Below are 21,244 nucleotides of genomic sequence, written 5' to 3'. Positions count from 1 at the left end.
TAACACATTTATCCATTCCTACATTCAAATCCCCAGAGCTTTTATGCATTCTAGCTCACTGCTAGTCTAGCAGTGTTTGAAAACTAAATTATTTTGAAATAAATATAATTGTTCCAAGTTAGCATGTTGAAAAACGTTGTATTTCTTTTAAAAGTTAAATACTAATTACTTCACATTCACATTACTAAGCACCTCATGTTCCAGACTCTGTATCTTAATTAAACTGTAGGAACTAGTGGGACTAATGGTTTCCATAAACCTTCAGTAATAAAATAATGTCTAAGCCTTCCAGAAAGTTGAATACAGTTTTGTGCCACTTCGCAACAGGGATCCATTCTAAAAACTGTGTTCTCGAGTGGTTCTTCATTATGCAGACATAAGAAAGGGACTTTTACAAACCAATATGTATATTACTTAGCCTACTACAGATCTAGGCAATACGGTACAGCCTAGTGCTCCCAACCTAGCCTTCCAAGTTATTGTGCTGAATGTCATAAGCAATTGTAGCATAGTGGTGTGTAACCAAACATGTAAACAAAGAAAAGGCATAGTAAAAATTCTAGAAACTTTTCGGGTCCATTATAATCTATGAAACCACTGCTACCTAGTTGATTTTTCATGGTAAAAATGTCATCTGTGTAAGATTACATGAGTTTGGGCAAAGAGATTTCTCCATATTCACCAGAAATGCTTGGAAAAAATGAAGGAAAACTACATGAATTTTCAGAACCTACTATTCCTAACCAAAACAAAAATTGAAAAATTAAAGAGTTGACTCATGAATTAAGCAGACGGCCCTAAATCTATTAAAACTTCATCAAGAATTGGTCTACTCTGCCTCAAAGTATAAAGAAACATAATGTCCTTTGAGTCTACACATAAAAATGCCTTTCAAGTTAATCAACTGTTTTTTTATGGCAAAAAAAATTTTTTCATCATCAAATTTCATTATACTTCCAGATATTATACTTCCAAATATAAACAACATTTAAGACCAGCACACTAAAATTGCTGGCTCATTCCAGCTTTGGTAGACAACACAACCTGGATATCTGCTAGAATATATAAGCATTTTAGGGATTTCTGTCCTATACGCTATACAAACAACAGACCTCTCCTCAAATTAAAAATTTTAACTATCTGAACCTGAAAATTCTTAGATTTGATGGAGTAAGAACCTAGCTGTTAGACAAAACCACGTTATTAGTAAGAAGATTAATACTTGAAACCAGTTTCAAATTCGGAAGACTGCAGTATTCAAGCAGGTAAATAATTGCTAGGTCTGGGCATGAGATCATGAATTCCTTGTGAGAGTGCCTAGAACTCCACCACGCTGCAGAAGGAAACTGTGGCCCAATGGGAGGAGAGTAGCTGCCCCTCAACTTCAGCCAATTGTTGTCATATCTTTTGATTTCTCCAGGCAAGCCAGAAATGCAGATTCGTATGTGAAATCTTCTTATTAAAATGTTGGCAGAGGAACTTTAAAAGCACTGCATGGGCCAAATAAAACATGTCTGTGAGTAGGATTCAGCCAGCTGGCTGCCAGTTTGAGATATCAGTGAAACTAGAGAAAAAGGAAGGAGTACAGTATTACTTTTCTCTCTTCCAACCAAGTAATGCACAATCCTGAAAAATCACTGTTAAAATCTAGTTGAGGAAGATTCTTTTTTAATGCTATAGAGATTTCACTTTGATCCTAAGGGAGACACTACTTTTCTGCCATACCATTTTGTTTTTCAAAAAGCATGTTCTCTTTTTATCTTTGATATCATAAACACAGACATAGTTTATAAGCTTGCTGTATTTGCCAACTGTTTACTTTATGCATGCTGGCCAGCTTGGCTTGGTGAATAGCAATTAACTTAAAAAAAAAAAACTGGTAAGAGTAGAAGGCCCACCTGCCCTTTGAGGTCATTGAACAATGACCTACACATACACATACATTCCTGCATATACATCACGTACTCACGCATGCGCACACACACACACACACACACACACACACACACACACACACACACACACACACACACGATACTGGATCACAAATACTGGTTGAGGTGCTTCTATCATTGAATTGAAATGTATTCTGCTTGTGCACAGCAGAAAATGGAAATCCAATCAAAACACATTCATATTCCAAAAGATAAACTGACCTTAATCACAGTTGTCTTTGCTCGTAACAAAAAACAGAATGCACTTAACTGCAAATTGTTCTCCAGGATCTGAAATAATTCATTCAAAGTCTAGTATGGTCAATCTCAGTGACAAGTCAAATGCTGCAACAAGGCTGCCCCTGCAGGCTCCTATGTAGTCTGTGATATGGTACAAAGGAAGTGTGGGAACCAGAGAAGAACAAACAGCCCAAACTTCTGGTATACACACACAGCTCTAATAATAAAGAATGCTATTTTTTATTGACTATTTGCAGAGCAGTCAATATTACAAAGAGGAAGATAAAATTTTACATTTTAATCATAAGATTAAAGTACTCTATGCAAACATTTTAATAACACAGATAGCTATTATGGTCTAAGAAATATCATCTGCTTCAATCTTTGTTACTATAAACATGGATGTATTTTATAGGCTTGCTACATTTGTAAACTATTTATCACTACCTTTAACTTAATACATGCTGGTCATGTTGGCATAATCAATGATTCTTAACATTTTAACAGACTTGGAGACCTAAAAAAACTATTTCACTTATATTTGTACATAACTTTTATGGGTTCAAGGATCCCTGAAGACATCTACGTCAGGACCTTTATTTAAAATTCCACTGCCAAAATACTAAATAAGTTCACTTACTCTAACATCCCAGAAAACACTGAAGGATCCTCTTTTAGAAATTGAGTCAATGCACTTCCATGCATTTCCTCTTTATTCATACACACTTCAATAACTATGTTTTGAAATTACAATCAGGTGTGGGTTGAATAATAAGGCTACTAGATTGGCTAAGAATGGATTACTATCACTTGCTAAAAAGTATATCTTTTTATTTCTGAACCACACACAAGTGTTTTTCCTTCCCTTTACTGTTAGATATTGCCCATAGCAACTACATGGGATGGCTAATATTTTTCCATTTTACAAATTTTTAATAGTATAATCAATTTTTAAGTCTATGAATAAACAGAGATTTCTTACTTTGCTTTATCATGAATTTCTATTCTCTCCCACTTGAACTTCCATTTGTTTTCTAAGGAGTTTTTCCCATAAAGAAGAAGGGAATTATCTGTGTAGGACCTAACAAACAATAATTGTTAAGTATAACAGAGAACAACCTTAGTATATATCATTAGAAACGCCAGATAATATGCCAGTAAATACAACATACTGTTTCTGCATAAGGTTTTTTTTTATTATATTCTCTTTCTATAACTCAGTCTCATTGCTAAAACCTAATTTGGCCTGATCCCTATTTACAAACAAGAGATTATGTACTAAAACCTAATAAAAAGAATAAAATGATGCAGATATCACATCTGAAAAACAAAAATGTCAACCTTGGGACACTGCATGTATTGGTATCAGTATTGTACATTTTGCTTTCCTCAAAAAATTTAAGTTCATTTAAATATCTACAAATGACACCTATAGCATAACCTGATTTTAAAAAATAATACCATGTGTTAAGGCTCTACGCAGCCAATTGAATGATGTGATGGTGTTAGAATGTGTCTGAAATAAATTTATGAATGAACCCAACAGCCTAGCACTTTAGATTCACAAACAAAGAAAGCAATATAAAAATGAAGAAACTGCCAGGCACCAATGGCTCACACCTGTAAGTAATCCTAGCTACTCAGGAGGCTAAGATTTGAGGATCACGCGGTTCAAAGCAGAAACATCCATGAGATCTTATCTCCAATTAACCACCAGAAAACTGGAAGTGGTGATGTGGCTCAAGAGGTAGAGCACTAGTCTTGAGCTGAAGAGCTCAGGTACAGTGCCCAGGCCCAGAGTTCAAAGCCCCATGACTGGCAAAAAAGAAAAGGGAAGGGAAGGGAAGGGAAGGGAAAAGAAAAAGAAAAATGAAGTAATCACTATAAAGCTTGGGGCTGGTCCTCATGCCTGTAATTCTAGCTACTCAGGAGGCAGATATCTAAAAATCATAGTTCAAAGCCAACCTAGATAGAAAAGTCGGTAAGACTAATCTATTAGCCACCAAAAAAACAGAAGTGGAGCTGTGGCTCAAGTGGTAGAGCACAAGTGATAAAGCAGAGGAACAGCAGAGGAACAGGCCCTTGAGCTCAAGTTCCATTATTGGAGGGAAAAAAAATCTTAATGAATTATCTACGATGTGTCTGTATCAGGGGAACAAAACAAAAGAAGTATATTCAGAGTTTATCCAGCTGCCATTTTTAGATATTGTTGTTTAAATTTCAGTGGGGGGAAATCTGTTCTATAAGAAATGTAAGGTTTCCTAAAGTTAAGATGTCATAAGGGGAAAACTGTAGGGAATCTGATCTATCAAGTCCTAAGATTTAGAGACAGATATGCCCTCCTACATGACTATCCCAGCTGGATCCACAAAGCTCTCAGCAAACCTCCATTAATTCATTCATTAAACTGTGTTATATGTCTGGATCCAGCTCTCGAGAGGCCAATGAAGTACCTGATGCTCAGCAATATTTGTTGAATCACTAAGTTAAGTAATACCCTTTTCCCTACTGCAATTAGCCACAATTCTTATAACCTAAAAATATTTTATAGCTAGCATCTGTACAAGCTCATATAAAACTTTTTTCTCTAAGAGACCAAGGTTTCTGGAAATTCTGAAGTATTTATGAGTTTATCACTGTTCTATAATCAGACAGTTCAGAGGAATTTCAAATGAATTGCATTCCAGTCCCAGGCTCAGCCAAACATTTACCCTCCCTGTGTCTATTTTCCTTATCTGAACAATGGAGACAGCAATACCAGCCTGTCTCCCACATCTGCTGTAAATAAGAACTAATAAAATTTACCAACTATCTAGAAAAGATTTAAATGACTTAGAAAGTTTATAACAATAGAAGCAAAATAAATGCTAGCAATCATCTTTAAAATCAAGAAGAAAAACAAATATATTCTTAGAAACCATGAATGAATGACAGTAAAGCAGATCATGTTTTCGGAAGACACAATAGAAACATTGGTTGGTGTTTTATAAGCAAAAACTTGTGTGATAATTGTTAAACTTTTCATATTAAAATGCATCATGTAGAGAACAGTATTTTTAAGACAAAGGAAACACAATGCATTCTTTTTAACTGTCTACACAACCTCCAGGCATCATAGAATGAATACCTGCAATCCTTAATCTCAGGAAGCAGAGGAAGGAAGTCTGTCTGAAGTCAACTTCAAGCAAAAGCATGATACCCTATCTGAAAAAGTAGGACTTCAAAGCAGAACTGGGGTATGGCTCAAGTAGTACAGCACTTGCTTAGCAAGCCCTGAGTTCAATCCCCAGTACTAGCAAAGAAAAAAGGAAGGAAGGATGGAAGGAAGAAAGGAAGGAAGGAAGGAAGGAAGGAAGGAAGGAAGGAAGGAAGGAAGGAAGGAAGGAAGGAAGGAAGGAAGGAAGGAAGGAGAGGGAGGGAGGGAGGAAGGAGAGGGAGAGAGGGAGGGAGGGAGGGAGGGAGGGAGGGAGGCAGACAGGCAAGCAAGCAAACAAGCTCTCATTGCCATCCAGATCAACAGAGTACCTTGGTTCCATTTCTCCAACAACCCCTTCCTCCTTCCAAAAGTTACAAGTGTCCTGACTTTCTGATGACACAATGGCTTCTTACTGTCCTAATTATCCTCACAATAATTATGTATTTGTTGGACTTCATATAAATAAAATCATAATCACATAGTGCATTTTGTTTCCTGTTAGAATTCTTGCACCCAACATTATGTTCATGACATTTATCATGTCATTGAACATTTACTCATTTCATTGCTGCACGGTTTTGCATTATTTAACTCAGTCTTAGTTAATGTTTTAATTTGTTTTTTGGGTTTTTTGCGGGGAGGCTGATCAGTCATGGGGCCTGAACTCTGGGCCTGGGTGCTGGCCCTCTGCTCTTCAGCTCAAGGCTAGCACTCTACCACTTGAGCAATAGCCAATTCCGGCTTTTTCTGCTTATGTGGTGCTAAGGAATAGAACTCAGGGCCTCATGCATGCAAGGCAAGCACTCTACCACTGAGCCACCTTCCCAGCCCTGTTTTAGTTATTTTGATATTTCAAACTTAAAGTCACAAAGTTTATTTCTAAGCCCTAGGAAACAGGCATAAATACCCTTCATGCTGTCAGTGGAGTCAACACAAATGGAGTCAACACAAAATTGTTATAAAATATTACTGAGTTATTCATTAAAATAAAATATATGAATAAGAAATCTTTAATGTCTAATGTATGCTTTTTTGCCTTCTTAAATTTTGGCAAAAGCCAATTATAGGATGGCTGTAAATATTACAAACCCAGAAGAATATGTCCCAGGAAGGAAGTCCCTCATCACTAAGTGATGACTGGTGTAACTTGACTACACCTTCCCCTCCAAATACTTCATATGACTCTTCTGTTGGCTTCAGACATTGACCTTCCTGCTGACTATGTAACCTAAAAGCTCATCAGAGAGAAAGGTGTCACTTCTTGTCTGCAGGCTCCACCTACAAGACACTGGGGTTTTTACTCCTTCCCAAAAAAGAATATGTGTTTGCTATATGTGTATTAATAGAAAAATTTATGAATAATTTTGTAGTAAACAAATGTCTTTGAATAAACAAAACTTTGTGTTGGGTAATTCTATACAACATAAATAATTTAGAAACTTTCAACATGCCATCACTCTGCTGAAGCTAGTAAAGTGACTATTACATGATACATGGTGGGCCCGGAGATGTTTTATTTTTTGTTTTAGACCCTTGTTAACTATGACAAACCTAAATCTTTCCGTACTTCCTTTTTCTGAAGAAGGCGATGAGGTAATAGTGATAGTTCCTACCATACCATGATCATTAACTGAGATCATACATACAAGATACTTTGCAGTAGTAGTTTTACCTATTAAGATCCTAATCCAAATCAGCAGTTAACCAAATAATTGAACTCAGCCTATCATCCGGCAGTCATTGCCTTTTTTATTTATCATATGAAAGCTTTTATTCAGGTCTATCTTACATGCATTACAAATAGAATAGACAAAAATAGCAGTAATAATAAAGTAATAACTATTATGACAATAATCACAAAAAAGCTAAGACTTGCCAGACACCAGTGGCTCACACCTGTAATCCTAGCTACTCAGGAGGCTGAGATCTGAGGATCACAGTTCAAAACCAGCCCAGGAAAGAAAGTCCATAAGACTCTTATTTCCAATTAACCACCAAAAAACCAGAAGTGGACCTATGGCTCAAGTGGTAGAGCATTCACCTTAAGCTGAAGAGCTGAGGGACAGCACCCAGGCCCAGAGCTCAAGCCCCATGACCAACAACAACAACAAAAAAAAAAAAAAAAAAAAAAAACACTAAGAATTAAAATAACCTCATTTAATTCTCTTAATCATCCAGTAAGGTAGGCATTATCATTATCACCATCATCCCCATTCTTCAGATGAAGAAACTGAATGAAGTCTAAAGGGACTGAATAAACTGAGCAAGATCATAAACTAGCAAGAGGTACAGCTGGAATAACAAATCCAGATCTGTGGCACAGCCCTTAACCATCAGGGCACAATGTCTACCAGAAAAGAATATCAATCATATTTTTCATATAAAACTCATGGTTGGTATCAAAGCTCATAAGAGTTTAATGAGTGAAAACAGAGGGGTTTAGAGGGAATAAGAAGATGGAGAGGAGGAAGAAAAAGAGTAGGAAAAAGAAGAGGAGAAGCAAACAAGTCAATGCTAGGCCACATATGCCTTCTAAACTTAGTATAAATGAATTAATAAAATAGGCGATTAATATTACTGATTTTATTTATTTAATTCAAATACTTTCCTCTACTTTCATGGAGCAGGATATTTTTTACTTAAACTTAAATTAAGTTTATGGAAGGACTTAATAAACTAAGCAGAAAGTTCTTGGATTAAGCCAGGATGATAAAACTAACAACTGACATTTTTATGTCATTCTGCAATGTAAATATTAGTTAGCAATTCTCACAGTTATTAACCCAGCCTCAAATTTAACATTGAAGCAATAAGATTACAACACAACTGAGCAAACTTACCCTTAACTAGGAGTCAGAGGAGCTAAGAACCTATTTCATTCAGTTTCTTGCCTACTGAAGACATGTTTCCTGGGAAAGCCAGGCTCACAAGGGCTGATTGGCTAAAAGAGCTTCGGAGGTCCTTTATGGGATGATGGTCTATAATGTTAGCTACATCAATGTGCAGTTCCAATTATCTTTTCATCACTTTAGGCATTAATAAACAAAATGATCTGCTAAATTAGAGATTTCTTGGCAAAGAATGAGCAGACACTAGGCAGTATACCTAACTTAGGTAAGGTTTTAGATTTTTTTTAATTTGTTAAATTCTATTGTATTGTAAAGATGATGTACAGAGGGGAGGGGTTACAGTTACATAAGTCAGTTAGTGAGTACATTTCTTTTTGATCAGTGTTACCCCTCCCTCATTCTCTCCCAGTTTTTCCCCTCCCAACTTTCTTCCCACCCCCCACAAGTTGTATAGTTGATTTCCAACATAGTGTCTAGTGAGTATCACTGCTAAATTGGTTCACCCTTTGTCTCACTGTTCCAGTGCTTCCCCTACCCCTGCCCAAATCAGATAAATTTATATTCAAGACAAAGGGTACAGAAATCAAAAACAGCAACAAGAAGGAATAAATAAAAGGAAAAAAGAACTAAAAAATAAACTGCAAACAGTACAATAAAAAACTCCCTTTCTTAGAGTTCATTTCCATAAGCATCATTTTATATGATCATATGTACGTGGCTATTGAACCCTAGTGATCCTCTCCTAAGAATATCCTCCTTCGTTCTCAATGTGAGAATGTTTAGAATGCAGTTTAAGTAATCATGTCCATGTGTAATTATTTATCTTTTACTATCCATTAGGTTTACTTGCAAATTTATAGGCACATCCTATTACAAATGAGAGAAACCATGCATTGTTTTGTATTGATTGGGTTAGGGATGAGAGTGCTAAGAAGACTTCCTGGGAGGATTACACTTGAGATGAATCAAGTGCTTGAAGATTAACAACCAATATGGCCAGTTCAGTGTTCTGGCTGTGAAAGAGTCCTGAATGGTAATTTCCATGGCAATACGAGGACACTAACACACCACTGTCAGCCACCCTAGGTGGGAGTCTGGCAATCTCCTTGCCGGGGAAAGCACCCAGGTGCTCATTAACACCTGAAGACCAGCCCCTCCTTAGAGCCTCCAGCCTCAGAGAACCATTCCTCCCCCTTCCTGAGACCCTTACTCTGGGAATGGGTCCAAAAGAACCCAGAAGTAGAAGATCATGGGCTTCTCCCCAGATTCAGCACAGGACCTTTTTAGCATCACATTAAGCAAGTACACAGCTTTAAGGCCCTCTCCCCACCCCTCCACAACTAATTCTGAAGAGTAAATTAGGGTCCGGAAATTTGAATGTTTCCTGTTCTTAGTTACAGGTAAGTGTCAGTCCTCTCTGCTTAAAGCACTGTGTCTAGGAAAGTATCCTTACCTCTAAGACAGGCCCAAACACAGAATTTTACCTAAGTACCAAATGTTCCCTCTTGACCACATACTCTTCTCTCTAGGAAAGCAGTTCCTGTTCAGGGATAAGCACATGAATCAAGAAGATTAAAATGAGGAGGGTGAGAGGGTAAGAGCAGCCTGGTCTCCCTCAACCCCAGACCAACATATTGTCTCACAACTGTTCTAGGAAGAGTGTTATTCTCATCTCCTACCTCAGTTCCACACTTAAGGAACAAGAGTTCTATAAGAACACAAGGAAAAATGTAGGTACTCAAGCAACACAAGTAGGCCCAGGCAGTTGAATCTGGATGTTTGGGGAATAGAAGAATGACCAAACTTTTTATTTTCTTGCCTAACAAATATGGTGACACTGAGTCACGATCATACTTAGGAGACCTATGCAGAGGTTCCCAAAGTCACATAAGACATACCTAAGGATCATATCTTGATTGCATACTTCTAAGACCTTATATCAAATGATTCAGATTCAATGGGCCGGGGTGGTCCTCTAACCCCAGGGAAAAGAACTAGAGAATGGATGGCTTAGATAAGCCTTTAACCTATCTATTAACCAAAAAAGGTCAGCCTGGATTGGCAAGATGCAGGACTAGCTGAGGTTGCCAGTCAGCAAGTTCCTGACGGCCTCTGTCCCATCCCCCTCAGGAATCAAATGAACTCATGATGCTAATGAACCAGACCAGAATTCACATCAGAGAAAGCACCAAAAATGAAACATCCCCCTGGAGTTTAACCCAACTTCTGTATTCTTTATTCATTCTACTTCTTGCATAAGCCAATTAAAATTTTGTTGTACAGAGGGGTTACAGTTACATAAGTAAGGTAATGAGTCCATTTCCTTTCAAACAGTGTTGCCCCCTCCCTCATTTTTCTCCCCCTTTCCCTCCACTCAACTCCCCTCCCCCTTAAGTTGTAAAGTTCATTTCCAATATAGTGTCTAGTGAGTATTGCTGTTGCATTGGTTCGCCCTTTGTCCCACTGTTCCTGTAATTGCCCTTTCCTTCCCAAATCAGATAAACTTATCTACAAGACAAAGAAATCAGAAACAATGACCACAGGGAATAAACCAAAGGAGAAAAAAAAAAAGAAAGACAAAAGAAATAACTGCAAACAGTACACTAACAAAAAAGAAAAATAAAACAACCACAAAAAGAACCCTCTTGTTTCCATTTCTTGGAATTCATTTAAATTAGCATCATTTTATTTGGTCATAGTCCTCTGCTAGGACTATCCTAGGCATATAATTATTACAAATAAGGGAAATCATGGAGCCTATGTTTCTTTGGATCTGGCTTACTTCACTTGATACGATTTTTCCCAAGTCTTGCCATTTCCTTACAAATGAGGTAATGTTATTCTTTCTGATGGAAGCATTGAAATCCATTGTGTATATATACCACATTTTCTTGATCCATTCATCTACTGAGGAGCATCTAGGTTGATTCCATATCTTCGCTATGGTAAATAATGCAACTATGTTCATAGTTGTGCTAGTAGATTTAGTGTGGTCCAGGACATTTACCCAAATGATCAAAAACAAGGCCACATTAAAGGAGTTAAAAAAAAACCCAAAAAACATTTTACCTAGCTAAAGTTCAGAAGTACTAAAACCAGTTAACTCCAAACCTCCTTACCATACTGGAATTTTATTGTCTTTTTTTTCACATTTAAAAACCTCTTTTATAAAAACATCTAAAATGTGTATGCATATGTATGTCTGAGAAGACAAAGCAAAGCTTTTTACATTTTACTTTTAAAGAGACACAATAGTCTACAAACTTCTGGTCAAAAGAATGGGAAGGAAGGAGACCCTGCATATACCTCCTGATGACAAAGTACTTCAGGAGGATGGAGGAAGATGGGACTAGGGGTGTGGAGAACACACTATCTTTTTTTAGATGAACACCGAAAGCTATACGATTAAGAAAATAGTAGTAGGGTTTTTAAATGATAATCTATACTTAGCACAAATACTCTAATAGGTAAATACTGCTGAACAATTTATGTAGTGATTTTTGTTGAGGGTAAATGTAGAGTTCTTTTATGTCGTTTTAAAACTAATTTTATTTTTAAATGAATCTTCATTTGCACAGCACATCAGACACACAAGAACCAGAGCATCAAAAACAGCAAGTGTGCTGGCAGGGGCTTGGCTTCTCATTAGAAAAAATCTGTTTGGTTGGTTATGATGGGTAAAACAAAAAGTTACAAGAAGTACTACCCTTTGACCCCATAGGGGCCTTCCCTTATCCCATGATTCCATTTTGGGGAGTAGAGGCAGGGAGAGGGGCAGCAATTACAAGTGCTTTGAGCTGTCAACTCATGTTTTACTTAGACCTAGTAGGGCATGAAAGAAGGGTGAAACTTTCCTAGTCAAGGTCTTAGAAGAGGCCCCAGCTACTATATCTGTTTTAAAAGCTCTGGGGTAGCTCTTAGAGCTGAGAGAGAACAAAATCCTTTTGGATTTTGAGTATACCTGGGTATAGAAAAGCAGCTTCTTAGTAGTGCCTGTAGGATCAGAGGATGATCCAGAAACACCCAAGCTAAGGGGGAAAGCAAGTGCTGTTTAGTACCAATAGGTTCAGGTTTTTCTCAATGTGGTCCTCTCCTCTAACATTATTAACCTTTAGGGTGTAGGAATGGAGAGGAAAATTAATTAAACTCAACTGTCTCAGACAGATTTTCTTCCTCTTCCTCTCCACTAGCTCCAAGGTTTATTAAGTACCTAATGTCAACGACATGACCCCTTTCCTCTAGCCTGAATGGACCTTTCCCCGCACTGGCTCACACCCAGAGAGCAAGAGATAGGACTGAGAAGCTCCACTGGATCCCAGATGCTTGAAGTTCTCATACTGAGAATGTCACTTCCGAAAGCTGTTTTCTGAGATAAACAAAGTACGTCTTCGAAGTTTCCTGCCCAATCCTTCCTCCAGCAAGTATGTCACATCAATGGCATTCTTTTCAGGGATTTTTTTCAAGAAGACTGAGCAAGAATTTTATTGTCTTTCATATTTTTGTTCTTTTCCCTCTTTCTCCCTCCCATCATAGTGTCTTTCATATTTAATTAATACAGTGTGGTTTTCACTGTTAGCGATTTCTGCTAAACAACACGTATGCCCAAAACCTTTTTACTAAATCAGATAGGAAGTTAGAAAATAATGTTGTGGTTTTCTTTCATATGAGCCCTGCTGAATTATGCAAAAAGTCTCACTATAAAACATACTATTGCAACATGTTTTCTGTTATGGCTCATTGCCTGCTTTTACATGTCAGATAAAAATCACCAGTACCAAGGGTTAGGTAGAGATTATCTGAATACTAGGATAACATCATAACTCCTGTCAATCCAATATCTGTCCCCAATGTTATTCTGTCTGCATCAGTGACAGCTCTGCAAAGAAATGGCTTTTATATAACTCTCTGTTCTCCTTAATCACTGTACCACTGGCAGCAGTTGCCACAATTATCTTGAAAAGGGTCTGGTTTTGATACCTTCTGACTGCTTCTTCCTTCACACAACCCCTCATCCAGACTTTTAAAGAACAAGTGTATGACTTTGAAAGTCAAACACTGACAGGCATGAGGCCAGAAACAATATTATAAACAGAATACACATGAAGTGAAAAAGCTATTTATATAAATACCAATGAAAATAATGATGATTTCTTCATTCCTGCTCAGAGGCACAAAAGACAAAATGTAAACTCCGGGTAGGTCAGAGGAGGTTATAATTAAGTTCCTCTAAGGAATATATTGCCCTTAAAATAATAATTCCATTATGCACATTAAGGAATGGCCTACATGAATGTGTGTATGTGTGTGTGTCTGTCTGTCTGTGTGTACGTGCTGAAATCAGACCCAAGTGGAGCACAGGCTAACCATGAACTCTACCACTAGACCATATCCTAGCTTGGGATGGTACTTCTAGAAGCAGATCAAAATAGGGACTTTTAGCTGGGTACCAGTGGCTCACAACTGTAGCTATTTAGGTGGCTCATTCATAGCTACTCAGGAGGCCAAGATCTGAGAATCAGTTTGAAGCCAGCTCAGGCAGAAAAGTTCCCATGAGATTCTTATCTCCAATTAACCACTCAAAAACCAAAAATGGCACTGGAGCTCAACTGGTAGAACGCTAGCCTTGAGCACAAAGAGGCTCAGGGACAGTGCACAGGCCCTGAGTTCAAGTCCTATGACCAGAAAAAAAAAAGGGGGAGGAGACTTTTATACCAAACAGTACAATGTTGAATTCTGGCTCAGTCATTTAACTACTTGGTCTTTAGCAAATGATCTGTCTCTGATGAGCCTATGTATTGTCTTACTTTTAAATGGCAATCTCTTCCTCAAAGACATAAGTACTAGAGAGGAGATTGGTAAAGAGCACATACATAATGGCACTCAATAAATAGTTTGAAACTTTCTCACACAATTATCAGTTTCTTAAATTAAAATGAGATGAAAACCCATTTTTCCAATAAGCTTAACAACTTAAGTATAAGTAAAGTATATAGTTTCTTGGTGGGTTTTTCTGATAGTCTATTTTCCTCCCCCTCAGAATTTGCTACTAAGAAATTGTATAACTGAACCAAGTCTGTCAAAATCATGTATATAATAAAATAGAACAGATTTTTCATGGAGTTCTTGGAGGGGATCTCCAGAGAATAAAGTTATGGGGGGGAGGGTGGAACATAAACAACAGGAAATCACTTACCTGATCCCATAGCCAGTTCAGTCTCTAATCTGCGTCTTGGCTAGATTCCACTTGGTTGTGGTTGCCAGAAAAGCAACAGAGCTGATAAGAAAGATACTGCACTAATCTACCATTAGTGAACAATTCACTTGTTGATAAATACCTAAGAATGTATGTATGAACAATTGTTCATATTGGAGCACTATTCATATGCAAGCATAGGCAAAGTACCCAGTTTGGACACAAAAGGCTCAATAGCTAAGATTATGCTCACTTTAATGAATAATTCAGTGATAAGCAAATGGTTAGCCTTTTCAGTTGCAGTCTTTGCCTCTTGTTTTCAGGTATTGCTTGTTATTTTACCTATAGGAGAAATTGCGGTCATGTTTTGAGTATATGATACACTCATACAAAATAATTAGAACAGTTAAAAAGATAGGAGTCCCAGACTGGAGAAGATGGTCACACCTATAATCTCAGCACTTGGAAGGCTGAGGCAAATGGATCACAATGATGAAGCCAGGCTGAGATACCTAAAGAGACCTTTTCTCAAAAATTAATTTTTAAAAAGGTAGGAATCCAATTCTCAAATTGAGAGAGGTATCTCTCAGGCATGACTGGTAAGGACATTTGCTTGGAATGGGGAGCCATGTGGAAATCTTAGAGCTTAATGTTTCCTAACTACTCCTTTGAAGACCCCAATGAACCACAGAAGGAAGGAGCAAAGTGGGAGATCAGCAGCAACTAGCCTCATTGCTACCAGTTAAGTCTTTACCATATTAAGTTCTCATTCACAAGATTATGCAAAAAACTGATGAAAATTAAAACCAAAGGTCAAAAGCAGTATTTATTTTACAAATATCACTAATTTTCAGTAACAACATAATAGTTGACAGTGTTTTCTAATGTGATAGCATGGAAACCAGAGGCCTTAGAGTCCCTAAAAGAGTCATGGATACTAAAAGTAACCAATGTAACAATATTTGCATAGTTTCTGATACCACAGTCTTCAGCACAAGTAGTCCATTAATCAACAAGTATCTACCTCTATTTGTATAGAGCTGTGAAAGATTTACCAATAAAGAAAAATATGAGCACATTGGCAATACCCATCAGGTCAAAGAGGAAATGTAAGAGTCAAAGAAGTCATCACAGAAATCCTTCTCTGTAGCCTGCTAGTTCTGCAACAACGCCACAGCACAATGGTACAGTGCAGTGAGGGGTCATCATTCAGATTTCACCCTTTCCTCCAGACTCAGATCAAGGGCTTCCTACCAAGGTCAGATTTCCTGTTTGCTAATGCATCTCAGGTCATTCCAGATACTCCTTCCAATCCATTAGTGTACAATATTGATCTTATAGGCCTACTTCAGTTTTGTGAACTTATGTAAATCACTTGAGAATTCCTAAACAGTGATCACTATGGGGTTAGTCTAGAAAGTGCACAGAAGTGTATTAATAATTACACCTAATGGTTGGATTCAATTTGCATTCTCCAGAGGCAGATCCCAAGACAAGAGTTCAGGTGTAAGTTGTTCATGTGGGAATGGTAGAGAACAGTGGTCATGAAGTGGGGAAGGGAGATAATGAGTCATACAAGAAATCAGCTAATGTATGTATAATGTACCATGTGATTTTTTTTTGTTTCTTTTGTATGTTCTTCCCCCACGGTATAACCCCTGTTGTCACTATTCCGGTGCCCTGCAACTTGTATATACATTTTTCTAATTTGGAGAGGGGAAGGGAAATAACAAAATGCTTAAAGAGGGATACAGGTTGACCCATTGTATCAATGAGACGTACAAGACACTATGTTGAAAACAAACTATACAACTTGGTGGGGGAGGGAGGATTTGGGGAGGTGGAGAGGGAAGGGATGGTAGGGGAAAAACAGAGGAGGAGGTAACAATGCTCGATGGGAAATGTACTCATTACCTTACTAATGTAACTGTAACCCCTCTGTACAGTATTTTTACAATAAAATATATATATATGTATGTGTGTGTGTGTGTGTGTGTGTGTGTGTGTGTGTGTGTGTGTATATGGGGAAAAAGAAATCAGCTATAAGGGTAGAAGCCAGAATCTGAATTCTATATTAAAAAAAAAAAAAAAAAACCTTGGGGAATTGATGCAAGGAACAGCCTCAGAATCATCTCATCTGAAAATGAGAGAAGTGACATATCATATGTGCCAGATCTAATGAGTTATTTGATGAGGGCTTAGAGAAGAAAGAACAATAATTCCCCAAAATGACCTTCCGACCATGGACAGAACAGCCTTTAAGAGTTGGTGAGCCCATTGCAACAAGGAGATGTACAGTCGTTATGTCGAAAACGAACTTTACAACTTTGGTGCGGGGGGGGGGGGGGGGGGGAGGATTGGGGGGGAGGGAGGATGGGAAGGGATGGGAAGGGGAAATAAAGGAGGAGGCTACAATGCTTGATAAGAAATGTACTCATTATCTTGCCCATGTAATTGTAACTCCTCTGTACGGTATTTTCACAATAAAAAAATTTTAAAAAAATGAGTTGGTGAGTGCTCAGATACAGAGATGTAGATGCCAGAGCTAAACCCAAAGCAGAGAAGGATGTTCCCAGCAGCTTCTGCCTCAACCACATTCAGGTAAATTCACTCTTGTCATGTCTGCCCACTAGAATAAGGGATCAACCAATTTGATGTGAAAAGAACTAAGAGACAAAAAAAAAAAAAAAAAAAACTAAAAACATTTTTTACTCGCCAGAGAACATGTTCAGCCAATACAAATGTTCAAGATATTTTTAGTATGTAACCTAAGACAAGCTATAATGAATTACTGCTTTGCTATTCGTTATGCACATTTCCTAATCTACAGTATTTAAAGTATTAAGATAAATCATTTGAAGCATGATGTATCTTTCCATTGATATGTTTCATTGACTTCAACGTGCAAATTAGCATTTCCAGTCTATATTTAGGTTTTTGTTTTAGTCAATTTTATTCAGAAAAATTGAAGATAAACACTGAGGAAATAAAGTTCCCTAATCCTAAACATCTATCTACAACAGAAAGTCATGTGTCCAATATTCCCAACACCATAGAAGATCATCTAAGGAGGGACAGAAAGACATTTCAGATCCAGTTCCCAACTAGGAGCTCACAATCCAGTGGGCAGAAACGAGTGCAATGAAGATAAGAACATAAACTATGACATGGTCATAGGAACAGCAGGGACTCAGAGAAGAACCAGAACAATATGGGCCACACCCATTCAAAAGAAGGAAGGTGAAGAATGGTGAGTCCTTACACCTGGTCCTTTAAGGATGGTAGAATTAGGATAGAAAGTAAGTTAACCATACATAGTAGAAAGATTTCCCTCATTCTTAGAAGTACCTCTACTCACCATGTCCATGATTCCATTCTCTGTGTTTCCTTCTCTCAGTCTTTGTTTTCCTACCCCTCTGGGGTCATTCCTTTCCTGCCTCATGTCTTTGCACTTCCCATTTACTCTGCTCACATCATTTTCTAAACATACCTTAAAATCAAAGGCAAATATTAAGTAGAGACAAATATCTTCCCTAGTTGAATAAAATTAATTACAATCAATAAGAAAAGACATGAAATCTCAAATGTAAAAGCTCTAAATATTTAAACCACTGTCAATAGAAGGAATGTAATTGGCAAAATAAACATAAGAAGATACTTTCTCTCACTAATCAAATAAATAAATAACAAAAATAATATAATAGCCAGGCACCATTGGTTCATGCCTATAACCCTAGCTACTCAGAAGGCTGAAATACAAGGACCATAGTTTAAAGCCAGCCCAGGCAGAAGTGTCTGTGATACTCTTATCTCCAGTCAGTCATCAAAAAATAGGAAGTGAAGCTGTGATCTAGAGCTAGCCTTGAGCAAAGAAGCTCAAGGACAGTGCTCAAGCCCTGAGTTAAAGCCCCAGGACTGGTACTATGGCTACAATATGTATATATATGTGTGTTTGTATACATATATGTGTGTATATATACACACACATATATATACAGAGCGATGATATATACATATAATTTATATATTAGTGTGTATTATATATACATTATAGCTTTTTTCTTATTAATTTATTGTAAAAATGTTGTACAGAGGGGTTACAGTTACATGAGTAGGGTAATGAGTACATTTCATAGCAAGCATTGTTACCTCCTCCTTTATTTTCCCCCTACCATCACTTCCCTCTCCTCCTCCCCAACTCCACTGCCCCCTCAGCCCGACATTGTAAAGTTCGTTTTCAATATAGTGTCCTGTCCATCTCATCGTCACAATGGGTCAGCCTGCAATCCTCATTTAAGCGTTCTGCAATATCCCTTCCCCTCCCCAAATTACAAAAATATATATACAAGGTGCAGAGCACCAGCATCAAATCCAGTGAAAACAGGGTTTATACCATGCAGGAAGAACATACAATAGAAACCAAAGAATCACATAGTGTAAACATTAAAAAAAAACACTAGCAAGAAAGAGAAAAAGAAAAAAAAAAACCTCTTATGTCCCTGTCTTGGGGTACATTTTGCTTAACATTATCTCATATGGTTGTAAATACATAGCCTTTGGCCTACTCTGCTTGTCCTAGACATGTACTATCACTGAAAACAAGGGAAACCATGGGATCTATGTTTCTTTGGGCCTAGCTTACTTTACTTAAACATTATAGCTTTTTAATCTACCAAATTTGCAGGAATGGGAGTTTTGGAAATTGTAATCTCTGGTAGCTGTAAAGAATGTAGGAAATTTTGTGCACAGGCCTTGCTTCTTGGGAATGTATTAAAACCTACTGTGAGGACAACTTCTCAATAATCTTAACATGGAATATATACTCTACAATAGCCAAGTTGCACACTGCTTATAACACTAAAGAAGAGAAATAGGAAATCATTAAATTGTAATATCTCCATATCACAATTCTATGCAAAATATATGTGAGCAAGAAGAGAAAAAAGAAGAAAGTGTCCATTATTATTTATTCATTTATTTATTTAATTATTTATCTATTTATTTATTTATTTATTTATTGCCGGTCGTGGGGTCTGTACTTTGGGCCTGGGTGCTGTCCCTCAGCTCTTCAGCTCAAGGCTAGCACTCTACCACTTGAGCCACAGCACCACTTCCAGCTTTTTCTGCTTATGTGGTGCTGAGGAATCGAACCCAGGGCCTCATGCATGCAAGGCAAGCACTCTACCACTGAGCTACCTTCTCAGCCCAAAAGTGTCTATTATTTTAAAAAAAAGTCTTGCTGCTTTTTACCTTGATTACCACATTGATTAAGGCTTAAAGTACAGTCTTTATCCAGAATTGAGAGTCTCTATGCAGTGGACTCAAGATCTAACTAAATAAAATGGCTTAACATGGCTCAGTTTAAGGTGCAATTAGTACTAAGAGCATTCTAATACCTCAGAAGACAAGCATTTGGTGTACTGCACTTTCAAAAAAAGGTCTCAACTCTCTGTTATCACTGACTTGTATCACAGGATTTTATGGCTTTTAGAAAAACTAGTGGCATATGAATTCACATTATTACATATTTATTATGTCACCATCATGAATGGGAACAGAAAGTATGCTTAACAAACTGAGTCCATTCTTTAAAAAAATAAAAACTACAGAAATATTCTGAATAAAAAATACAAAAGTTGCTGGGCGCCAGTGGCTCATGACTGTAATCCTAGCTACTCAGGAGGCTGAGATCTGAGGATCAAGGTTCAAAGCCAGCCAGGGCAGGAAAGTCCGTGAAACTCTTATCTCCAATAAACCACCAGAAAACTGGAAGTGGCACTGTAGCTCAAGTGGTAGAACGCTAGCCTTGAGCTGAAGAGCTGAGGGACAGCGCTCAGGCCCAGAATTCAAAAAAAAAAAAAAAAAATACAAAAGTTAATATGAGATTGGTTGTCTCCATTTTTTGGCTTTCTGTTATGCATAAATGCTACCTAGAGTTGCAAGGATAAGGTAAAGATAACTTCTATGTGATACATTAAAATTAATAGGGCCAAGGGAGTAGGGAAGAGACACTAAGAGACCTCTCAGTATCATTTCAACCCCTACTATCTATTGACAATCTTGATGGTCAAGTACACTATTAAGCACTATTCTCATAGTTTTCCTTGTATGTCTTAGTCTAAGAGGGAATCAGAAATGTAATAATCTACATCTGTCACTCAGAAAAACCAAGTCTCCCTGTTGTTATATAATCTGCTAGAAAATACAGAGCAAGGCGAATCTTCACAAATACTAGCACATCTCCAAGAGTTTAAAATGGCATTAGTCTCTTAAAGACAAAGCCATCCATGCAAAAAAAAAAAAAAAAAAAAGGAGTCATATCTAATAGATCACTTGTGAGAATGCTTTGCAGGAAACAAAAAGTATTCTGACATTGTGTCTCATATAGAGAAGTTAATATTAAATTTACAATTAATAAAAGTTGTTTCATTTAAACAAGGAGTGACTTGAAGTCCCAGTTTGTCTACTCTACCTGGTCTTCCAGTGAAATCTTTTTCTTGTCACTTCCAACAGTGTCATGGTTTGGATGATTGATTTTATCTTCACCTATTTATACAGTAATCTGTGACAATAAAAGGAAATTTCATAGTATCTGAGTGCGTATTGCCTGTAAACTTCTTAAATAAGCCAAGCTGGCAAGAGGTCATTCATCTCTGGCTTGAATTTTATAGGTAGAACAAATTAGAATATCCATTTTAGTTTTTAAAGTAATATATCAATCATATCCAAAAATTCTACAGATCATTGACATATGACAAGCTACTCCCAAGCATACACATTTATGTCATATTTATATATCAATTATTAGACTAAGTCATAAGGCTGTCTTTAA

The 21,244-nt window shown here is 37.3% G+C and overlaps 1 protein-coding gene across 8 annotated transcripts in view; it reads right to left on the bottom strand.

Moving 5' to 3' along the window:
* The window catches only part of Plcl1 (phospholipase C like 1 (inactive)), a 365,678-nt gene that overhangs the window by 264,950 nt on the left and 79,484 nt on the right, over positions 1-21,244 (bottom strand). Inside the window, exon 1 of one of the 8 annotated variants that reach the window (XM_069995726.1) lies at positions 17,771-17,844. The exons of the other annotated variants lie outside the window; for them this stretch is intronic. Within the exon in view, the coding sequence (XP_069851827.1) occupies positions 17,771-17,779 (9 nt within the window). The 5' untranslated portion in view covers positions 17,780-17,844. Of the gene's footprint in view, positions 1-17,770; positions 17,845-21,244 lie in introns of those variants that run through there. 8 annotated transcript variants of the gene reach the window in all.

This window comes from Dipodomys merriami, unplaced genomic scaffold (genome assembly GCF_024711535.1).
Source record: "Dipodomys merriami isolate MVZ:Mamm:240054 unplaced genomic scaffold, mDipMer1.0.p SCAF_49, whole genome shotgun sequence".
Classification (NCBI taxonomy): Eukaryota; Metazoa; Chordata; class Mammalia; order Rodentia; family Heteromyidae; genus Dipodomys; species Dipodomys merriami.
The sequence above is the reverse complement of the archived record's forward strand: the minus strand, read 5'-3'. Positions and strand labels throughout refer to the sequence as shown.